At 51.7% G+C, this 20,783-nt stretch overlaps 2 protein-coding genes across 6 annotated transcripts in view; one reads left to right on the top strand and one right to left on the bottom strand.

Moving 5' to 3' along the window:
* Positions 1–257, bottom strand: part of RBM6 (RNA binding motif protein 6) — an 84,051-nt gene extending 83,794 nt beyond the window's left edge. For 3 of the 4 annotated variants that reach the window (XM_040994506.1, XM_040994502.1, XM_040994505.1), the window contains exon 1: positions 163–257. The gene's annotated coding sequence lies outside the window, so the exon portion shown is untranslated. Of the gene's footprint in view, positions 1–16; positions 88–162 lie in introns of those variants that run through there. The other variant, XM_040994503.1, reaches the window with a different exon arrangement.
* A 9,457-nt stretch (positions 258–9,714) lies between these two features.
* Positions 9,715–18,722, top strand: MON1A (MON1 homolog A, secretory trafficking associated). 2 transcript variants are annotated; one of them, XM_040994500.1, is made up of 6 exons: positions 9,715–9,970; positions 14,556–14,695; positions 15,763–16,248; positions 16,779–17,544; positions 18,195–18,342; positions 18,438–18,722. In XM_040994500.1, exons 2-6 carry the CDS (start codon positions 14,569–14,571, stop codon positions 18,576–18,578), a joined length of 1,668 nt encoding a protein of 555 aa, XP_040850434.1. In that variant the 5' UTR covers positions 9,715–9,970; positions 14,556–14,568; the 3' UTR covers positions 18,579–18,722. The 2 variants fall into 2 exon arrangements, with proteins under 2 accessions (XP_040850434.1, XP_040850435.1); XM_040994501.1 differs by lacking the exon at positions 9,715–9,970 and having other exon boundaries at positions 14,552–14,695.
* Positions 18,723–20,783: the final 2,061 nt, after the last annotated feature.

Here is a 20,783-nt window from a genome sequence, read left to right as displayed (position 1 = left end):
CTCCCGTCTCTCGCACCGAGGCCGCGGCCGCCCCGCGCCACACGGAAGCCGCAGCCTCAGGCCGCGCAGGTCCAAAGCCGTCCGCCCTGGCCCCGTCCGCTGGCTCCTTCCCCCCGACGCCCGGCAGGTTCCGGCACGCCCTCTCCCGCAACGGGTCCTCACCGAGGCAGCGTAGCCTCCGAGGCCCGCTCCTCCTTCTCTTCAGCCGCCACCGCCGACCAAGCGCCTCGGAAAACCGGAACTTCCTCCCGGCCGGGCCGCTGTTTCCACAAAGGCCCCGCGCCACCGCCTTCACCGCGCGGCCCGCCGGGAGATGGAGTACAGCAGCCGATCCCGTAGACTGAACTCCCGCCATGCCCCGCGCGGAGATTGCCTCCTGGGGCGGGGCGAAAAGGGCACGCTGTTCGCCGCCATCCAATAGAAGGGTGCGTTTTCCTGTCTCAGTTCGTGTGGCCTGCTGGGGGTTGTAGTTTTCCCTCTGCTCTACAGCAGCTCCTCCTCTTGGGCTATCAAAGCAAACTTGCATGAGTTGATGGCTTTTCCTTTCCAAGGTTTGCTTCCTTCCAGGAGCTCCCTTAGGAGCCTGGCTGCATAGCTCAAGACTTCCTTATTTTCCCTTAGTGTAAAGGAAATGGAAGGGAACCTCTTTGGATCTAAACACAAGGAGATGGCCCAGCGGCGTGGCCTAGTGGCTAAAGTCCTAACCTTGAACCCACCAGGATCCTATATGGGCACTGGTTCTAATTCCAGCAGCTCCATTTGCCATCCAGCTCCCTGCTTGTGGCCTGGGAAAGCAGTCGAGGACAGCCCAAAGCCTTGGGAACTTGCACCCGTGTGGGAGACATGAAAGAGGTTCCTGGATCACAGAAATTGATGGTGCTTGTGCTAGTATGGCCACACCAGAGAGAGACATATATGACTGGCATAAGGGAACAGATGGTGGAGGAGCAGTTTTAACTGGAAACTAAAAGGCAGGTAGCTTTGGTTTCTTAGTATTTATTTTTATTACAAAGTCAGATATATAGAGAGGAGAGACAGAGAGGAAGATCTTTCGTCCAATGATTCACTCCCCAAGTGACCACAATGGCTGGTGCTGCGTGGATCTGAAGCCAGAAGCCCAGATCCTCTTCCGGGTCTCCCACATGGGTGCAGGGTCCCAAGGCGTTGGGCCATCTTCGACTGCTTTCCCAGGCCAAAGCCAGTGAGTTGAATGGGAAGCGGGGCTGCCAGGTTTAGAATCGGCGCCCATATGGGATCCCAGCACATTGAAGGCGAGAACTTTAGCAGCTAGATCATGGTGCCAGGCCCGGCAGGTAGTTTTAAATGTCTGGTAGATATGATGAGTAAGAAGTGGAGTTCACGACAAGGACCAGGGCTGGTAATACAAGTTGTGGAGATATTAGCACATTTCTAGTGTCAAGACATGTGCTTACATAAGATGAACAGGAGAATGAATGTGATATAGATGGAAGAGCAAAATTTGAGCCATAAGGCTTACCAGTGCTAAAGTGTGCTGGAGGAGAGCAACAGTTAACAGAACTACAGACTTTGCTCCTCAAACGGGATTATTATCAGTAGGCCCTTCCTTTATCAATAGTACTATAACCTCTCAAGAGGTAAATCTGACGGCCAGCATTGTAGCACAGCAGGTAAAGCTACCAACCGTAATGCCAGCATCCCAAATAGGTGCCAGTTCAAGTTCCACCTGATCCACTTCTGATTTAGCTCCTTGTTAATGCACCTGGGGAATCAGAGGAGAATGGCTTAAGTGGAAGATGGGTCCCTGCATCCATGTGGGAGAACCAGAGGAAGCTCCTGGCTACTGGCTTTGGGTCAGCTTAGCTCTGACCATTGCAACAATTTGGGGAGTGAACCAACACTTGAAACATCTGTCTTTCTCTCTCTCTGTAGATATGCCTTTCAAATAAATAAAATATTTTCTAAAACAGGTAAGCCTTTTTCTTAAAGATTTATTTACTTTTACTGTAAAGTCAGATATACAGAGAAGAGGAGAGCTAAAGAGCAAGATCTCATGTCTGATGATTCACTCCCCATTGACCGCAACGGCCAGAGAAGCCCCAGTCTGAAGCCAGGAGCTCTTCCAGGTCTCCCATGCGGGTGCAGGTTCCCAAGGCTTTGAGCTGTCCTTCACTGCTTTCCCAGCCACAAGCTGGATGGGAAGTGGAGCTGCCGTAATTAGAACTGGTGCCCATATGCGATCCTGGTGCATTCAAGACCAGGAGTTTAGTCACTAGATAACTGTGCCAGGCCCAAATGGTAAGCCTTTAAATCTTTTTTTTTTTTTTTTTTACCCATTTTTATTGGAAAGGCAAATTCACTGAAAGGAGAGACAAAGTGAAAGATTTTCCATCCACTGGTTCACTCTCTAAGTGGTCACAATGGCCAGAGCTGAGCCAATCCAAAGCCAGGAGCCAGGAGCTTCACCCAGGTCTCCCACGTGGGTGCAGGGTCCCAAGGCTTTGAGCCTATCTCGACTGCTCTCCCAGGCCACAAGCAGGGAGCTGGATGGAAAGTGAAGCAGCCAAGACCTGGGATCCCAGCACTTGCAAAACAATGATTTAGCCAGTAAGCCACTCTGCTGTGCCCCCACCATTCCCTTTTATGGTTAAGGAACTAAACCCTGGAAAAATTAACTTGCCAGAGCTGGAAAGCCAGACCCAGTTTGAAGGATTCTAACCCCACTCTGTCCTAACTACTTTCCCTGAGATGTTTCTTGAAAGTTTTCAGAGTAGGAACCTGGGCTTTTTTGTTTTTTGTTTTTTAATTTTTCTTACATATAGGAGCTCAGGGTATTCTTAAAGATTTTTTTTCTGTTTTTGTTTCACTTTTTGCTGCCAAGGAAAAAAAAAAACAAGAGCTATGTTGTCCCAGAACAGCACAGTCACCTGGAACAGGGTTCAAGGTGAAATAGGGAAGCAGAATCCTGATGGGAGACGACCCAGCAAAGACAGATATTGTCCAGCTGCTGCTGCTGTGGCTGCCTTTGACCTTGATCTCATTTGGAGCTCTGGTTCTTCAGCATCCATGGTAGGAACTTGATCAAATGTGAAAATAAGAGACAAAGAATTGGATAGTACCAAATCACAGGTGAGGGGCCAGCACAGTGGCTTATACTAATCCTCCACTTGCAACACCTGCATCCCAAAGGGGTGCCAGTTGAGCCCCAGCTACTCCGTTTTCTATTCAGCTTCCTGCCTATGGCCTGGGAAAGCAGAAATGTTGGGGCCCTACATCCATGCGGGAAACCTGGAAGAGGCTTCGGATTGGTTCAGCTCTGGTTGTTGCCAACTATTTTGGGAGTGAACCAGTTAATGGAAGATTTCTTTCTTGCTATCTATTTATGGATCTGTGTTAGCTTTTTCGCCACAATCCTAAGACACCAGATATAATAAATGAGCCATGCCAGAGTTCTTTATTTTGGCAGGGGAGGTAGCTGTGGGGCAGGGAGAAAGCGGGAGCAGAGAGAAAGTAGAGAGAAGAGAGACAAAAGAAAAGAGGATGAGGAGAAGAGAACAGAGAGACAGAGAGCTCAAGAAGAAGAGAGATAGAGAGAGCAGAACACAGGAAGCAGCACCTTTATAGCCTCGAGGTGGGTATGGGGAATGCAGGGTCAGGGACTGGCAGATGTGGCTGTAGGTGGACACCAAGGATAGATGCCTCAGGGGATTGGTTTGAACCTGAGGGTCACTAAGCTTCCTTAAGCAAGTGGGCCTTAAGGGGGCTGAGACCTAGAGTATTTATGGTAGGGCTGGGTAAGCAGGCACTCAAGGTGGCCTCTGGGACGAGCATGATGGAGTCAGTCTTGGGGTCACTGTTTGAGTCACTCCTTATAGTCTGTCGATCCATCTATCTATCGATCTCTCTTCTTTCCATAAAATCTGCCCCTCAAACAAGAATAAATAAATCTCTCTAAAAAACATTGGGTGAAATTTCCCAGCAAACAGGAAAACAGCTGCCTTAGAAGGTATTGCAAAGTGATACATAGGAAGGAAGACCTCTTCAGAACTTCCTGAGGGGAAGGGAGTTTGGCACAGCAGTTAAGATGCTGCCTGCATCCGCTGTACAAGGGCCTGGATTTGGGTCTTGGCCCTGCTTTTATTTCCAGCTTTCTGTTTATGAGCACGTCGAGAGAGAAAAGGTGACAGCTCAGGCACTTGGGTTCCTACCACCCATGTAGGAAAGCCAGATTTAGTTTTGGGTTCCTGGCTTCAGCCTCACCCAGCTTTCGTGGGCATTTGGAGAATAAACCAGTAAATGAAAGATCTTTCTAACTGGTTGTTTCTCTCTCCTTTTCAAATAAAAGTAAATAAAGTTGACAAATCAAATTTAAGAAAATGTTAAGCAGTTTCTGGGGGCAGGTGTTTAGACCAGTGGTTTAGACGCTAGTTAGGATGCCTGGCTTCCTTATCAGAGTTTGATTCCCAACTCTAGGTTCAATTTCATCTTCCCGCTTATATAAACATGTTATGAACTTTTTTTTTTTTTAAAGATTTATTTTTATTATTTTTTCATTGGAAAGGCGGATATACAGAGAGGAGAGACAGAGAGGAAGATCTTCCGTCCGATGATTCACTCCCCAAGTGAGCGCAACGGGCCGATACTATGCCAATCCGAAGCCAGGAGCCTCTTCCGGGTCTCCCACGCGGGTGCAGGGTCCCAAAGCTTTGGGCCGTCCTCGACTGCTTTCCCGGGCCACAGGCAGGGAGCTGGAAGGGAAGCGGGGCTGCCGGGATTAGAACCGGCGCCCATATGGGATCCCGGGCGTGCAAGGCGAGGACCTTTAACCACTTGCGCCACCGCGCCGGGCCCTGTTATGAACTTTTAAAAAAGATTTATTTGCTTTTATTGCAAAGTCAGACATGTACAGAGAGGAGGAGAGACAGAGAGGAAGATCTTCTGTTCGCTGATTCACTCCCCAAGTGACCGCAATGGCCGGTTCTGAGCTGATCCGAAGCCAGGAGCTAGGAGCTCTTACAGGTCTCCCACATGAGTGCAGGGTCTCAAGACTTTGATCCATCTTCTGCTGCTTTTCCAGGCCTCAAGCAGGGAGCTGAATCAGAAGCTGGGCTGTTGGGATTATAACTGGTGCCCATATGGGATCCCGGTGCGTTCAAGGTGAGGACTTTAGCCACTAGGCCACTGCACCAGGCCCTAAACATGTTATGAACTTAAGCACCATATATGGAACATGCTCTCCCAGGAAGGCAACCATATACATTTGCATTCTTGCACAATGTCAGATTTCTCAAGTGCACAAACACACATACATATCAACTTTAGCAAACATGCAAGGTTAGTCAATAATGCATGTCACATCAAGCAAAGAGGGGCGAAAGCATGACAGTGTGGAGTCCATGGTCTGGGAGGCTCTGGTCCTCCAGGCAAGCAGATGTCAAGTTTGTTCAGATTATGGTTGCCCTGGATTAGCATGCTGACTGAGTCACTTGGAGTGCTTCCTAGCAACTGCCAGTGGCCAGGTGGGCACCTGCCTGCAGCAAAACCTGTACACACTGGGCCAAAGTTCCTTCTCTTCTTTTATAGGCCATTTTACTTTGAATTGTCTCTTTATCCATTGTCCATGAGTCTCTGAGCCATTTGACATATCCCTAGGTCATGTTTCTTTTATTTATTTGTTTGTTTGTTTTTATTTGAATGGTAGATTTACATAGACAGGAAGAGAAAAAAAGATCTTTCACCCACTGGTTTATTCCCCAAATGACCACCACAGCTAGAGATGAGTTGATACAAAAACAGGAGTTAAGAGCCTCTTCTGGGTCTCCTACTTGGGTACAGGGTCCCAAAGCCTTGGCCCATCTTCTATTGCTTTCCCAGGCCACAAGCACGGAGCTGGATAGAAAGTGGAGCAGCCAGGACATAAATCAGTATCCATGGGGGATATTGGCATTCAGAGGTAGAGCATTAGCCAGTGAGCCAATTCGCTGGCCCCATCTTATGTGATTATCGGCTGCGCCAAGTCCATCGCTGCCACACAGCAAACAAATGGCAACTCTGAACAGGGACTTGAAAGCAGAAAAGTGCGATGAAGACCCCCACAGAAGGAGCTAAGTAAGGATAGTGGGCCAGAATCAATGTGCAGCACAGTGTTTTATTTCTCTTGTGCAGAACTCTTTTTTTTTTTTTAAGATTTTTTTTTTTTTGTGGGGGAAAAGGCAGATGTACAGAGAGGAGGAGAGACAGAGAGGAAGATCTTCTGTCTAATGGTTTACTCCCCAAGTGAGCGCAACGGCCGGTGCTGAGCCATTCTGAAGCCAGGAGCTCTTCCGGGTTTCCCATTATGGGTACAGGGTCGCAAGGCTTTGGGACATCCTTGACTGCTTTCCCAGGACACAGTAGGGAGCTGGATGGGAAGTGGAGCTGCTGGGATTAGAACCGGTGCCCATATTGGGATCCCGGCGCATTCAAGGCAAGGACCTTAACTGCTACACTATCACGCGGGGGCCATGCAGAACTCTTTTTTAAAAATTTATTTTTATAGAAAAGTCAGATTTACAGAGAGGAGAGACAGGGGAGAAAGATCATCTGTCTACAGTTTCACTCGCCAAGTGGTCACAACAGCCAGAGCTGAGCCCATTGAAGCCAGGAGCTTCCTCTGGGTCTCTCACATGGGTGCAGGGTCCCAAGGCTTGGGCTGTCCTCAACTGCTTTCCCAGGCCACAAGCTGAGAACTGGATAGGAAGCATGGTGGCTGGAACATGAATCAGTGCCCATATGGAATCCCCGATGTGTGCCGGGCAACGACTTTAGCCACTAAGCTACTGCGCCGGACCCCTGTGCAGAACTTTTTAATGAAAAGTGAAGCAAAGGTAACTAGGCAGTAATTGCATTTTTTTTAATTTAGTTTTTTTTTTAAGATTTATTTTTATTATTTTTTTATTGGAAAGGTGGATATACAGAGAGCAGAGACAGAGAGGAAGATCTTCCGTCCGATGATTCACTCCCCAAGTGAGCACAACGACCGATACTATGCCGATCCAGAGCCAGGAGCCTCTTCCGGGTCTCCCATGCGGGTGCAGGTTCCCAAAGCTTTGGGCTGTCCTCGACTGCTCTCCCGGGCCACAGGCAGGGAGCTGGAAGGGAAGCGGGGCTGCCAGGATTAGAACTGGCGCCCATATGGGATCCCGGGCGTGCAAGGCGAGGACCTTAACCACTTGCGCCACCGCGCCGGGCCCTTAATTTAGTTTTTAAAAGATTTATTTACTTTTATTGCAAAGTCAGACATATACAGAGAGGAGAAGAGACAGAGAGAAATATCTTCCATCCAATGATTCACTCCCCAAGTGACCACAACAGCCGCAACAGCTGAAACTGAGTTGATCTGAAGCCAGGAGCCTAGATCGTCTTCCAGGTCTCCTACATGGGTGCAGGATCCCAAAGTTTTGGGCCATCCTCGACTGCTTTCCCAGGCCACAAGCAGGGAGCAGGATGGGAATTGGAGCCGCTGGGATTAGAACCAGCGCCCATACGGGATCCCAGCGCATTCAAGGTGAGGACTTTAGCCACTAGGCCATGGCACTGGGTCCAAGTAATTGCATTCTTGTTTAGATGTTATTTGTGAATGTAACCCTTGGTCACTGCGTGAGAGAATGCTAGATACTGAAATTAAGCATCGTGCCCAGAAAAATGGTAAAAAAAAAAAAAAAAAAAAAGAAAAGACCCAAAAGATAGAAGGTATTCATGTTAGTTTTTGGATTGCATGGACTTTAATTAAAGCTGTTGTTATTATTTTAGAAGGGGACCCTCCAAGAGACTCCTCTAAGAGGAGACTACTGAAATATGGCTAAAAATGAAATGCCTTACATCACAAATGAGGAAGACAGAAAAAGAAACTCAGGAGAGAATCCCTTATTGTGGCTAGAAAAGAAACTAAAACTTCTTGAGTTGAAACAGCAAAATCGCAGGACTTCTCAGAATCTTCCAGTGAGAAAAATGAGCATGGGATAAAAGAACATATAAGTACCAGCCCATGCTGCTGCCTCACCCTTAAATCTGCTCAAGCATGTGCCTAAGTGTTTGATATTCTCCAGAGACCTCATGAATTACAATCTCTTTTCCAATTACACTTAGTAAAGAAAATAATTAACCTGCATATGAGACTCTAGACTTTAACACCATCACAGCTTTAGATCTGGCATGATAGCCTAGTGGTTAAAGTCCTCACCTTACATGCACTAGGATCCCATTATGGGTGTTGATTTGTATCCTGGCTGCTCCACTTTCTTTCCAACTCCCTGTTTGTGGCTGGGAAAGCAGTCGAGTATGGCCCAAAATCTCGGGACCCAACACCCATGTGGGAGACCTGGAAAAAGCACCTGGCTCCTGGCTTCAGATCAGCTTAGTTCCAGCCATTGCAGCCACTTGGGGAGTGAATCAGCAGATGAAAGTTATTTCTCTGTCTCTCCTCTCTGTAAATCTAACTTTGCAATAAATTTTTTTTTAAAAAAATCTCAAATAAAAATAAAAAACTCTTAAAAAAAAAAAAGGCTTGTGCATCCTACAGACCCACTTCTTCATAGCTATGGGAATATTTAAATGGCTGGATCCAGGGAGCAAACTGAAGTCCCTTATGCTTTTGAAGTAATAGCAAAAATAGAGCTTTCTGCTTCTCAATATTTACAATGGAAAATGTGGAGGAGCAATATGGGTAAGGAAAAATTGCAATCCTTGGGATTTCCCTGAAGGTGGGTGACTTAGGAGGTGTTGGTTGGAAATGGGTTGTGGACTACTTCAGCGCAGTAAATACAACTACCTCAAGCTGTGGACCTGGGAAAACATTGACACTGGGGCTGAATTTGCAGGCAGCTATACAAAAGTCATCCAGAGGGCTTACGTAGGTCCTTGACTGACTCCGTAGAAACACAAGTTAGAGCAAACAGCACCAGGAAACTATTACTGCAGCAGTTGGCCTTTGATAATGCCAACGAAGACTGTCAAGCACCTATTCGTCCTGTAAAAGCCAGCACATGGGGAAGCCCAGAGTGGGCAGGAGTCTCCCCCCAGCCCCTGCGTGGTGCTGAAAGGGGGATAGGAGACTGGCTTGGGGGTACTTGCTGGAGCAAAGGGAAAATCCTAGTGAGCGATTTCAGACTTTCTCTTCATCCAAAAGTGGTCAGCAAGGATTGGCACGAGGCTACAAATGAATTAAGCTGAGCGTTATTGGCAATCTAACGTTGCTTCTTGAAACTGACCACGGAAAACAATGGCCACCTCTGTATTAGAGCGTTTTGAAAAGCTTTCCAGGTCTATATGTGCAGCTAGGGTCCAGATTTTCTGTTCTAAAACATGGCTCAAGCACTTTTTCTTGTTCTTTTTTTTTTTTAGCAATGGGGCTAATGCGGTTTTTGCACAAGCCCACATCCTCCAAGGTCGGTGTAGTAGGGCCGATTAACGACATGCACCCACCCCCAACACTGGTGGTCCCTGGGGCAAACAGCAGAGCAGCGCCGTCCTTCCATCCCTTTCTCTTGAAATAAGTCTCCCGCTGGCTCGGACTCCGGGATCCGAGGAGCCAGTCGTATGGATCCGCACGAGGGCTCCGGGCTCCAGGACACTACGGAAGGAGATGCGGGACGAGGCGGTCGGGCAGGGTGGCCACCGACAGTTCCTAAGGCGCCGCAGGCGACCAAGCAAGGCAGACTACATCTCCCACAATGCATTCGGGGGCGGGCCAGGTCGGGCCGAGCGGCTGGAGCCGGGCCTTGGCAGCGAGAGACCAGCAGGGGCTGCCTTTCTGAGCCCGCTGCAAGGTTGGGGGACGGCAGGAGTGCTCGTGCCGGGTTGCTGTAGTCATGTCTGTGACCGCCGGGGGCCTGGCCCCCGTCAACTTGCTCTCCCAGGCCGATCCCAGCCGGGCACTCCCACCCCTCCGGGGGTCCGGCGGAGAACAGTGACCCACACCGTCCGTGCGTCCTGGGCCCGCCTGGGCGAACAGGTGAGTCTGGTTTGCCAATCCACGTGGCCTGGGGGGTGCCGAGAGACCGGAGAGCTGTCATCTTTGGAGGGAGGGACTTGAAGATTGTTTGGGAGGGGGGGGTGCCTTGCCATCTTCCTGCTACTATTTCCCATAGAAGGAATGGGTCTGCCTGGAGCCCCTCAGCGTGTGGACCCCAGCTGGGAAATAGAAAAAGCGAGGCCTGGAACCAAGACGGTGAGGTCCGATAGGGCACAGTGGGCATGTGGGACCCACCTTCTAACACACTCCCATGGAGTCCTCAGAGCCCACTCAGAAAGTGACAGAGGTGACTTGCAGGGTGAGCGGGCAGCAGCTGGGTCCTGGCTGTGATGGCTCGTGCTTTCCAGGGTGCTCCCTGGGCCAGATAAATGGGCTGCACCTTGTACCTTGCAGCTCTTTCTGGTCTGGAGTTTGCTAGGGGAGAGGGAGGAAGCAGCCTTTGTCAGGGAGGGGAGTGGCTCCCAGGAAATGACTGGGACCAGGCCAGGCTCACAGCTAGGCCACAGCAGTCTCACCTGGGCTCTGTGCCGCCCATTGTCCCAGGAACGCCACTCCCCAGAGAAAAGGTGAAGGCAGGGTGAAGTGTTATCCAAGCCGGAAGAAGAGCCAGGGCAGTAGGGAGCTAGTGAGGAGGGGCTCAGCTCCCTGCAGGGCCACTTGAAGGAGGAGGGCACCTTGAACCAACCTGTTGGGTGGCATTGTGCACAGCCATAGCAGGGCTGCTTCTAGGGAAGATGGCCAACCCTGGGGTTAGCTAGAGAGACTTCTAGAAGAGAGTCCCTCCCGGGACTTCTGAGAGACCTTCTTTACCTAATGTTTTCATGGGAGCTTCAGCCACAGTGGGAGCTGTGGCGGCTTTAGACGTGATTCCTTCCGGCTCCTTGCCTGAGTTTATGGGGCAAGCATCCAGAGTCCGATGTTCATCAGAACTTTTGCCAGGAACTCCAGCTTGAGTTTAAACATGCTCAGGTGTTGTATGGTCTCAGGTGGTAGGGGACCAGAGTGAAGGGAGCATCCACTGTCCAGACCAGTTGGTCCTACTCCTTATTTCCCATGCTGTATCATTCATGAAACCCCCAAGAAGCTCTCAGGACAGTAATTAGCCTTCTTTGGGGGTCTTTAGAGCAGAAAGATATAAAACAGGAACATATAGCAGACCTAGGAGTTCATCTTGGGAGTGACTTCCAAGAGTAGCAGAGAGCCAGCAAAGAGCCAGTTAGTCCAGAGGAGTGCTTGTTCCTCGGCCCACTCCAAGCCTTGTGGCCCCATGTGCGGTGGCGGGGCGGGGGGCAGCGGTCATTTGAGGCCAGAGCCTGGTTCAGATGGAGCAAACCTCTTAACAGCCTGATGTATGAGACAGAGGTGACTGGATCTGTGTGTACACGCAGTCACACACGTGCCGCGGCTGATAAGTAAAAAGAATCGTGGCGTGCTAATGGCAGCATATAAACACCTACTCAGTGCCAAAGGGAATGAAATGACACGGATGATCTCATTTGCTCCTCTCACAGCCCAAAGAACCAGTGCTGTCACTCTCCCCATGTTATAGAGGAGAAGGCAGACACCAGGAAAACCAAGCCAAATTCAAGCGGGCTCTTCTGCCACGTGTGGTGGCTCCTGAGCCATTGATTGCTTCTAAGGACAGGTCTTCCCCACCAGCAGAGGTGTCCCTGGGCTACATCGTGGCTGTGGTAACTCCTGGCTGTTCTTCACAGAGCTTTTGACATTCAAGCACTGATTGAACCTGTGGTACCGCCACTCCGAGAGTGGTGGTGGGTCACAAGGGGATCTTCCATTCAGAGGCATAAAGCAGGGTGGGAGTAGGGCCATGAACGGAGGGAGGCCTCACTAATAAGTCACACCTGAGTGGCACCCCGTGGGAAAGGAGGGAATGAATCATATGGGTTTTCAGCCTAGGTGGTGAGAGCGAGGACCCGAGGGTGGGGACAGCTGGGAAAGTTCAATAGGGACAAAGTCCTGGGGGAAACTTGGGTTGCTTCAGGCAAGCCCTTGGCCGAATAGTCGGGAGAGAGGTAGGAGATGAGGTGGAAGGAGCCATGGTGACTGGAGGGGACAGGTAGTGACCAGGGGTTCTGCTGTATGGCGTAGCTTTCTCACGGACTTTGGAGGGGCCGTTTGAGTTATGAGCAGAGGCATTACAGGACATTTCTCAAGAGGATCCCTGGAGTACTCTGAGGAGGAAGTGGGGAGGTGGTTGAGGGGACTGCGGGAGCCATCTAGACAGACACAGGAGGTCTGGACCCACATGGCAGTCATTAAGGTGAGAAGTGGTCACATTCTGGGTACCGGTGCTTCCCACTTCAGTAATCAGATCTGTGAAAGCTTGCCCCATTCTGTGTGCCATTACTGATGTCTGTATTTCTGGTTATTTAACATTTTTAGAAAATCTTTAATAAAGATTTATTTCATATGTTGATTCACTCCCCAAATTCCTGCAATGGCTGCAGGTGAGCTGATCTGAAGCCAGGAGCCAGGAGCTTCTTCCACATCTCCCAGATTGGTGCATGGTTCCAAGGCTTTGGGCCATCTTCCCCTACTTACCCATTCCAGGGACCTGAATCAGAAGTAGAGCAGCCAGAACACAAACAGGCAGCTATATAGGATGCTGTCATTTGCAGGTAGAGGATTAGCGTGTTAAGCCACCACACTAGTCCCAGTTATTTTATTTTACTTATTTTAAGGATTAATTTATTTATTTTTGAAGTTTTCTTTTTTATTGGAAAGGCATGTTTTCAGAGAGAAGGAGACACAGGGAGAAAGACTGTCCATCTGCTGGTTCACTCCCCAAATGATCACATGGTTGGATATGAGCAAGGAGTTTTTGAGTCTCCCGTGCAGGTGCAGGGTCCCAAGACTTTGGGTCATCCTTTATTGCTTTCCCAGGCCGCAAGTAGGGAGCTGGATGGGAAGTGGAACAGCTGGGACATGAACTGACACCCATATGGGATCCTGGCACATGCAAGGCGAGGATTTAACGACAGAACCATCACACTGTGCCCATGGGGTGTCTTTTGAAGAAAGAAGAAATGTCTGTATGTTAGTGATGGATGGGGAGAAGGGGAATTGCTGAACCAGGAGCCAGAGGGACAGCTGCTAAAGCCATGTGCTCATGTGGGAGGGCGGGGCTGGGATCCAGCACTCACGTGGAGCAGTTAGCCTGAGTGGAGGAACAGTTCATCCTTAGTAAGCAAAAGGAACACCAAGCCTGCCAGACAGGGTAAAAGGGCCAGTGGCAGTCTACGGAAGTTGTCTTCGGATCCCTTCTGGATTCTTAGTGCAATGGAAGGCAGGTTCATCTACTGAAGATACTGTGAGCATGAGGGAAAGAGGACGGAGGTTTGAGAAGAGGAAAGATGAAGCTGCTGACTAGGAGCACGGGAAGGTGAACAGCTACAGAAATGTTGAGTGGTCCCATGTATGGGACCCTCCCCAGAAATAACCCAGGGAGCCAGCTTCAGAAACTCTGGCCACAGCTCACTACCATCCAGCTTGCTTTCTGCTTAGGCATGGGCAGACTAATCCCTCTGAGGCCACGCTACACAGCAATACAGACCCAACTCTGGCTTTTAAGGTAACTTTGTAGTCTTTAAAGTTCTTGTGTGGCCTTTTTAAAAAAAGATTTATTTATTTTAGGAGCTGATGCAATGATTTAATTGGCTAATCCTCTGCCTTCAAGTGCTGGCATTCCATATGGATGCCTGTTCATGTCCTGACTGTTCCACTTGCCTTCCAGTTCCCTGCTTGTGGCCTGGGAAAGCAGTAGAGGCCCAAGGCTTTGGAACCCTACACCCACTTAGGGGACCCAGAAGAAGCTCCTGGCTTCTGGCTTTGAATCTGCTCAGCTGATCTATTTGGGAAGTGGACCAGTGGATGGAAGATCTTTCTCTGTCTCTTCTCTCTGTAACTCTGCCTTACCAATAAAAATAAGTAAGTCTTAAAAACAGAAAGATCTAGTTTCACTTCAAAGTCTTTTGGTTCACTCCTCATGTGACTACAATGGCTGGGGCTGGACCATGCCAAAATCAAGAGCCAGGAACTCTGTCTGTGTCTCCTAGTCTCTAAAAACTTGAGCCCTCTTCCACTGCTTTCCCCAGAGCATTAGCAGGGAACTGGATTTGAAGCAGAGCTTCCAGAACTCAAACCATCACTCTGATATGGGATGCCAGTGTCTGGAGCAGCAGTTTAATCCAGTATGCTACAGTGTCATCCCCTAAATTTAACTTAATTCCACCTTCCTAGTAACTTTCTGGAGTATCTGCTTAAACTAAAGTGAACAGGCAAAGTGGTAGGATGATGTTAACCCTTCTCTATACTTGTCCGTGTTTTCAAAGTTTTCTACAATGACTATAGAAACAGAGCAAGACACTGAATGTTCTCTATGAAGGGTCTACGCAGAGCCCAATTCCTGGGGATGTGAGTGAGTGAGTGAGTGAGGTTCTGGTAATGGACAAGCCCGCTGCACTGACCCCTGTTGGTGATGCCAGTAACGCTGCCAGCAGCACCTTCCCCCCAGCCTCCAGTGATGCCTCTGTTCACCCCACAGGAAAGCCCAGAGGATGGCTGCCGATATGCAGAGGAAGAGAAGCAGTGATGGTCCCGATGGTACTTTGGCTCCTTCTGATGGACAGAGTATGGAGAGAGCAGAGAGCCCTACCCCAGGAATGACCCAGGGGATGGAGCCAGGTACATGCAGTGGACAGCTCCAGCCAACCAACAGCTGGAGTGACCACTCGGGGTACGGGTCAGGGGTTGGGACTCCCCATCACTCTTTCCTACTTTGTCCTCACTTACACATGTGTTCAGCCCCTTGCCAGCTCTTTGTCAGGTGTGGGGGATCCTGTAGGAAACTGAGCCCTACCCATATCTGGTCTTCCTCTCCACTCCCCTCCTATGCCCTGTGTCTGCCAGCTCCCTCTCTCCTCTTCAGCTCTCTGCTTAAAAGGTACATGTTAGGCTTTCCCCAAGTGCATACCAGCTAGGATGCTAGTTATTATGTCATTTTGTCTGTGTGTGTATTCCTCATCTGTTACACACAAGCTCTTGAGCTCCAACCACAGGACAATGAGATACTGCATGCCTGGTATAGTGTTAATCTCATCAGAGAACCTCAAAAACCTGTGTCCCAAAACACTCAGCCCGGCCCCTGCCCTGGTGGAGCCACCTGCTGGTAGAGCTGAAACAAGTAGGGGAGAGATTTCCTATGTGTGGCAGGTGTTCCAGGCACAGGCGCAAGCCTGGGCATGCAGCAGTGGACAGCCAGGTTTCCTCTTTTGGGTGGGGAGGGGGTGCCATAGTACCAAGGGGAAGGGAGATTGAAGAGGTAGAAATGATAAAGAGCCAGGGCCAGAGGTTTGGCAAAGGTGTATAAGCTTCTTTTCTGAGAGCTGAAACATGGACCAGCATCCAGGCAGCAGTGGCCAAGCTGCTGAGGCTGGCAAGGGCGTTTGGAGGGTGGGCAGAAGGGTGGGCAAGGGAATGGACTACAAGATGGCAGTGAGAGAGGTGGGCCCTCCCAACTGCCACTGCTGCTTCGAGGGGCTTGAGTCTTATTTCAGTATGAGGGGAGGAGGCGGGTGGGTTGGCAGAAAAACATGGTTCGTGGCAGGCAGTGGCAAGACGGAACAGAAGCGAGTCCACATTGGGACCAGCAATCATGTCAAGGTGGCTGTGGTATGCACCTTGCCAGTAAGGGTTTGCCAGTGGGAATCGGCTGGCAACAGACTCTAAGAAGCAATGTTTTGGGCCCACAGGTGCTGGGCAGGAGGGTGCCATGTTTGTCCACACCCGTTCCTATGAGGACTTGACTGAGGCAGAAGATGGGGCAGCTTCTGGGGACAGCCCCAAAGAGGGCACCGTGGGCCGCCCCCAGCTGCCTGCAGACATGCGCCAGATCAGCCAGGACTTCAGTGAGCTGAGCACCCAGCTGACGGGGGTGGCCCGTGACCTGCAGGAGGAGATGCTGCCAGGAAGCTCTGAGGACTGGCCAGAACCCCCAGGGGCAGCTGGGAGACCTGCTGCGGAGCCCCCCAGGGAGGGCACAGCCGAGGGGGAGGAGGAGGACGCGACCGAGGCCTGGCGCCTGCACCAGAAGCATGTGTTCGTGCTGAGCGAGGCCGGGAAGCCGGTGTACTCCCGCTATGGGTCCGAGGAGGCACTTTCCAGCACCATGGGAGTCATGGTGGCCCTCGTGTCCTTCCTGGAGGCAGACAAGAACGCCATCCGCTCCATCCATGCAGGTGAGCCACCTGGAAAGAGGCTGGGGAGGGTCCCTGGGCCACAGTTTAACACGTAACAGGTCTTATGACAGGGTAAGTCCCTTCTCCCTCTGAGCCTCACTGGAAGCTGGGATAAGCCACTGCTGGCCATAGGCTGTGGTGAGGGTCACAGACTGCTCTGACCTGGGCTCTGCCAGGGGGTAGGTAACCAGCACTAACAGCGAGCCCCTGGGGCCTGAGCCCCACCTAGCTTTTGCCTAGACTTCGCACCCACCATAAGAATGTGTGTCTTTCTGAAGAGCTTCTATCCAGGGTGTCCAAGGATGCCAGTCCATGACATAAGTGGCAGGAGCAGGCCCTAAGCCTTCAGGGAAATTGGGCAATGGGCTTTTTTTTTTTTTTTTTTTCCCAATCATCATCAACCTTGGATCAACTCCTGTTGGGAAAAAGAACTCTGAGCTAGGAAAGAATGTGGAAGGTAAAGGGATGCAGGGGAAAGAAGGCCCCTGGGAGAAGGGCTGAGGCTGACCCCACCCCGCCCCACTCCCCAGATGGCTACAAAGTAGTGTTTGTGCGCCGGAGCCCCCTCGTGCTGGTGGCGGTGGCCCGCACGCGACAGTCGGCCCAAGAGCTGGCGCAGGAGCTGCTCTACATCTACTACCAGATCCTGAGCCTTCTCACCGGCGCGCAGCTGAGCCACATCTTCCAGCAGAAGCAGAACTACGACTTGCGGCGCCTGCTTTCTGGCTCGGAGCGCATCACCGACAACTTGCTGCAGCTCATGGCGCGGGACCCCAGCTTCCTGATGGGGGCTGCGCGGTGCCTGCCCCTGGCCGCGGCCGTGCGCGACGCGGTGAGTGCCAGCCTGCAGCAGGCACGTGCGCGCAGCCTGGTCTTCTCCATCCTGCTGGCCCGCAACCAGCTGGTGGCGCTCGTGCGCCGCAAGGACCAATTCCTGCATCCTATAGACCTGCACCTGCTCTTCAACCTCATCAGCTCTTCTTCCTCCTTCCGCGAGGGGGAGGCCTGGACGCCCGTGTGCCTGCCCAAATTCAATTCGGCAGGCTTCTTCCACGCTCACATCTCTTACCTGGAGCCTGACACCGATCTCTGTTTGCTGCTGATCTCCACCGACCGTGAGGACTTCTTTGCGGTTTCTGACTGCCGCCGGCGCTTTCAGGAGCGCTTGCGCAAGCGCGGAGCCCACCTGGCACTGCGAGAGGCGCTGCGCACGCCCTACTACAGCGTTGCCCAAGTGGGCATCCCTGACCTGCGCCACTTCCTCTATAAGTCAAAGAGCTCAGGACTCTTCACCAGGTGAGGGAGGGCCTTGAGGGCACGCACTCCTTCAGGGAGATGGGGATGTGGGGCCTGGGAAACCGATGGATCCTGGGCCCTGGGGTGCAGACCACTATTTTGTGTCTCTTTTTACTCTGGCAGAAGAGACCCATACTCTCCATTTTCCCAGGGCTGTGTATTTCTCTCCCTTCCCTGTCCAAAGGGCCTGGAAATGCCCAGTGTACCCAAGGAGGGAGGCTGGACCAGAAGCCTTCCTAGGCCTAGACTGACTCTGGGTCATTTCGCTCCAGTCCAGGGTACAGAAGCTGCTGCTGCTGCTGCCTCCTGCTGTGGAGGGGCTGGGAAGACAGACAACCTTTGTCCTTTGACTACCCTTGATTCAGGGGGGGTTCCAAATTGGACCTGTTACTCTTAGATGCCCGAATTTACCTTGGCCTCTCTCCAAGGAAGGGTCGCTAAAGACCTTGAACTTGGGGGGGATTGGGTGGTGGAAGGGGGCAGGGTTTCAGCCTGTCCTGGGCAGTGTTGTGTGGTAGGAAGATAATGCCCTGGCTTAGGAGATTTCTGGTGGGTAGAATCTGGTAGAATCTCCCTGGCTAGGAATAGGTGATTCTAGAACTCCAGAGAGGGCAATGGAAGTCACCCTTTTGCGAACCCACTACCTGCAGCCCTGAGATTGAGGCCCCGTATACCAGTGAGGAAGAGCAGGAGCGGCTGCTGGGCCTCTACCAGTACCTGCACAGTCGTGCACACAATGCTTCCCGCCCACTCAAGACCATCTACTACACAGGCCCCAACGAGAACCTCCTGGCCTGGGTAAGGTGGCCCTGGGCCGGGCTGGGCTTCACCCAGGTTGAGGCTACGAAGGCAGGGCCTCACCTAAATGACCACGCATTCTTCCCCTGCTCCAGGTGACAGGCGCCTTTGAACTCTACATGTGCTACAGCCCCCTGGGGACCAAGGCGTCAGCTGTCAGTGCCATCCACAAGCTGATGCGCTGGATCCGCAAAGAGGAAGACCGGCTCTTCATCCTCACGCCCCTCACTTACTGATGGCGCTAGGTGTGCAGCATCGGCCCTGCGAGGCTCTCTGAGCATGCTGGGAAGCCCTGGGAGCCTGCAAGGCAGGGCTGGCCTCTGCTACCCGGCTAGCAGGTGGGGACTGTGTGTGTATTAAAGTGCTTTGGGGAAGAAGACACCTGTCGGGCCTTGCCACTGGTTCCTTCCCCTCTTGTTCCCAGACTCCACTTTCCTGTCGCTAGCCCCTCCGTGAGCGTCACTCTACACAGGGGCAGGTGCACACTTGCGGCCCTGTCCCCTTGTGGTCGCACCAGTTCAGACCACACCCACCCAGAGCGGTTCCCTGGCTCTCTAGTGCCTCAGCTCTTTGTGCTTGCCTTCTCCTGACCAAGAGGCCTGCAGGTGCCCGAAGAACCCCCTGTCCCCCCGCCAGGACACCCAGAAAGCCTGGCTGTGGCTGATCTGAGCATGTCAGCCATAGTCAAACATGGAAAACCTGAGTCCTGGTGTGGGTAGTAGTCCTTGATGAGGCATCTATGTTCAGCACAGGCAGGTCAGGTTCCTCCGAGAACACAGGCTTCTGGGAAACTGCTTGGGTTCCCCATGAAGGGACTTTGTGCCTCAGCCAACTCCTTCCTCAGAACAGTCCCCATGAATAGGCTGGGAGCTTTGGGGAGCAGGCCCAACTGGCCTCTTGAACAGGAGGTTAATGACTGTAATGAAAGCTCATGCCACTCAGAGCCTCGCACCTTCCTCCATCACCCTGTCCCCAGCCATGGCAGGGCTGTAGAGTCACATGGGGTCCTGCTAATGTCCCGGAGCCTCAGTGGTGAAGACCCAACTCCAGTCACTCCACCATGAAACTGTCCTTGGACAAAGCCTGTAGCATAGTGCTGCTGGTGGTGGATGAGGGGGCTGGCCTACTGTGTGTGGGTGCTGAGAGGTATAGGGAGGACTGACGGAAGAAAACCCTGCCCTGCAGAGGGTATGCAGACCACCAGAATCACCCTCATGCCTTCTCTCAGAGTAGGGTCAAGATGTTCTGACACTGTCAGAGAATGTCTCAGAATGTGACCGTGTGGGTGTGACAAGTAGAAGGAACGTGGGAACAGTGGCACCTCCTGTGCTGGGAATGGCCACATTCCGGAGCACAATGCATGGGCCTGGTGGCAGGTCACCCACCCAGAATCCCAAAAGCCTTGGAGAACAGCCATGGCTTGGTGGGTACCATCTACCCCATACATGTTCTGGCTCTTTTATTTGCCTCTTTGATGCTTGCACTCCTCTCTTTGCTTCTGGTCAGGATAGTGAGCCATTGCCCTTGGGGCTGAGGCCATGCCTGACCACTGATGTTCTTGTGGTCGTGAGGCAGTAAGGACCTCTGTCAGCTGACACGATCCATGGAGGGAGCTCAGCATCTGTTTGGGGCAATGACAGGAGGAAGTATCACAGATAAGAGTGTGTACCTGAACACCAAGCACCTACAAGCCTGGCATTCACCTGTTGGGGATCAGGGTCAGGGAGGGAGATGCTAGGTGAACAGGGAAGGTGTTCCCACTGGAGGAGCCAGTGTGTGCCATGGGAGGACTTGGTATGCAACCTGGCATAACTGGTTCACAGTGGAGCTGGAGGAGTTGACAAGGTGGGGTGGGGGGCAGTCCTTCAGATTTGGGGTGTAAGTCTGATGGGGAGACTTTGAAAGCTGCCATGTGATGTGGCTACATTGTAGTTTGAGGGTCATTCTCCCGCTTAGCTCTTCCCATTACTGAGGACTCTATGAGTTGGAGAAGGAGGCCTCGTCTTTTGGAACCATATTCAGAGAGAACTGACAACCCAGAGAGGGTAAGGGGGACAGCATTCCCTCAAGGGGTAGTTGTACAGGTCCTGAGCCAACTGTGGACCTGGAAAGTGCTTACGCTTGGCATCAGAGGCTCCACCAACTGCCCTCCAGTCCTACAGAGCCAGCAGAAGGATGAACCTGCTGTTCCGGAGACCCAAGGCTGCCACACGATGGCAGTAGAAAGCCGTATGATGACTACTGAACACACATACACACACACACACACAAAGTGGCTCCGCTGGCGCGACCCTGAAAAGCCCTGGAAAGACTCCTCCGGGCCCCAGGAACTTCTCACACGTCCAGCCTCAAGCTTATGATGTTTCATTCCAGTTCTGCCCTGCGGGGACCATCTCCAGAACTCCTGAAGGAATGAAGTGGCGCTTACTCATTTCCGGGCC

This window comes from Ochotona curzoniae, unplaced genomic scaffold (genome assembly GCF_017591425.1).
Source record: "Ochotona curzoniae isolate NIBS_2020 unplaced genomic scaffold, NIBS_Ocur_1.0 contig_908, whole genome shotgun sequence".
Classification (NCBI taxonomy): Eukaryota; Metazoa; Chordata; class Mammalia; order Lagomorpha; family Ochotonidae; genus Ochotona; species Ochotona curzoniae.
Note: the sequence above shows the minus strand (reverse complement) of the source record. Positions and strands in the feature narration are given on the sequence as shown.

Bases quoted from the DNA above. Each gene is read 5' to 3' on its own strand.
- MON1A (XM_040994500.1), top strand. From the start codon at position 14,569: ATGGCTGCCGATATGCAGAGGAAGAGAAGCAGTGATGGTCCCGATGGT. The intron at 14,696-15,762 runs GTACATGCAGTG...TTGGGCCCACAG, and splicing joins GACCCAGGGGATGGAGCCAG to GTGCTGGGCAGGAGGGTGCC. The intron at 17,545-18,194 runs GTGAGGGAGGGC...CACTACCTGCAG, and splicing joins AGCTCAGGACTCTTCACCAG to CCCTGAGATTGAGGCCCCGT.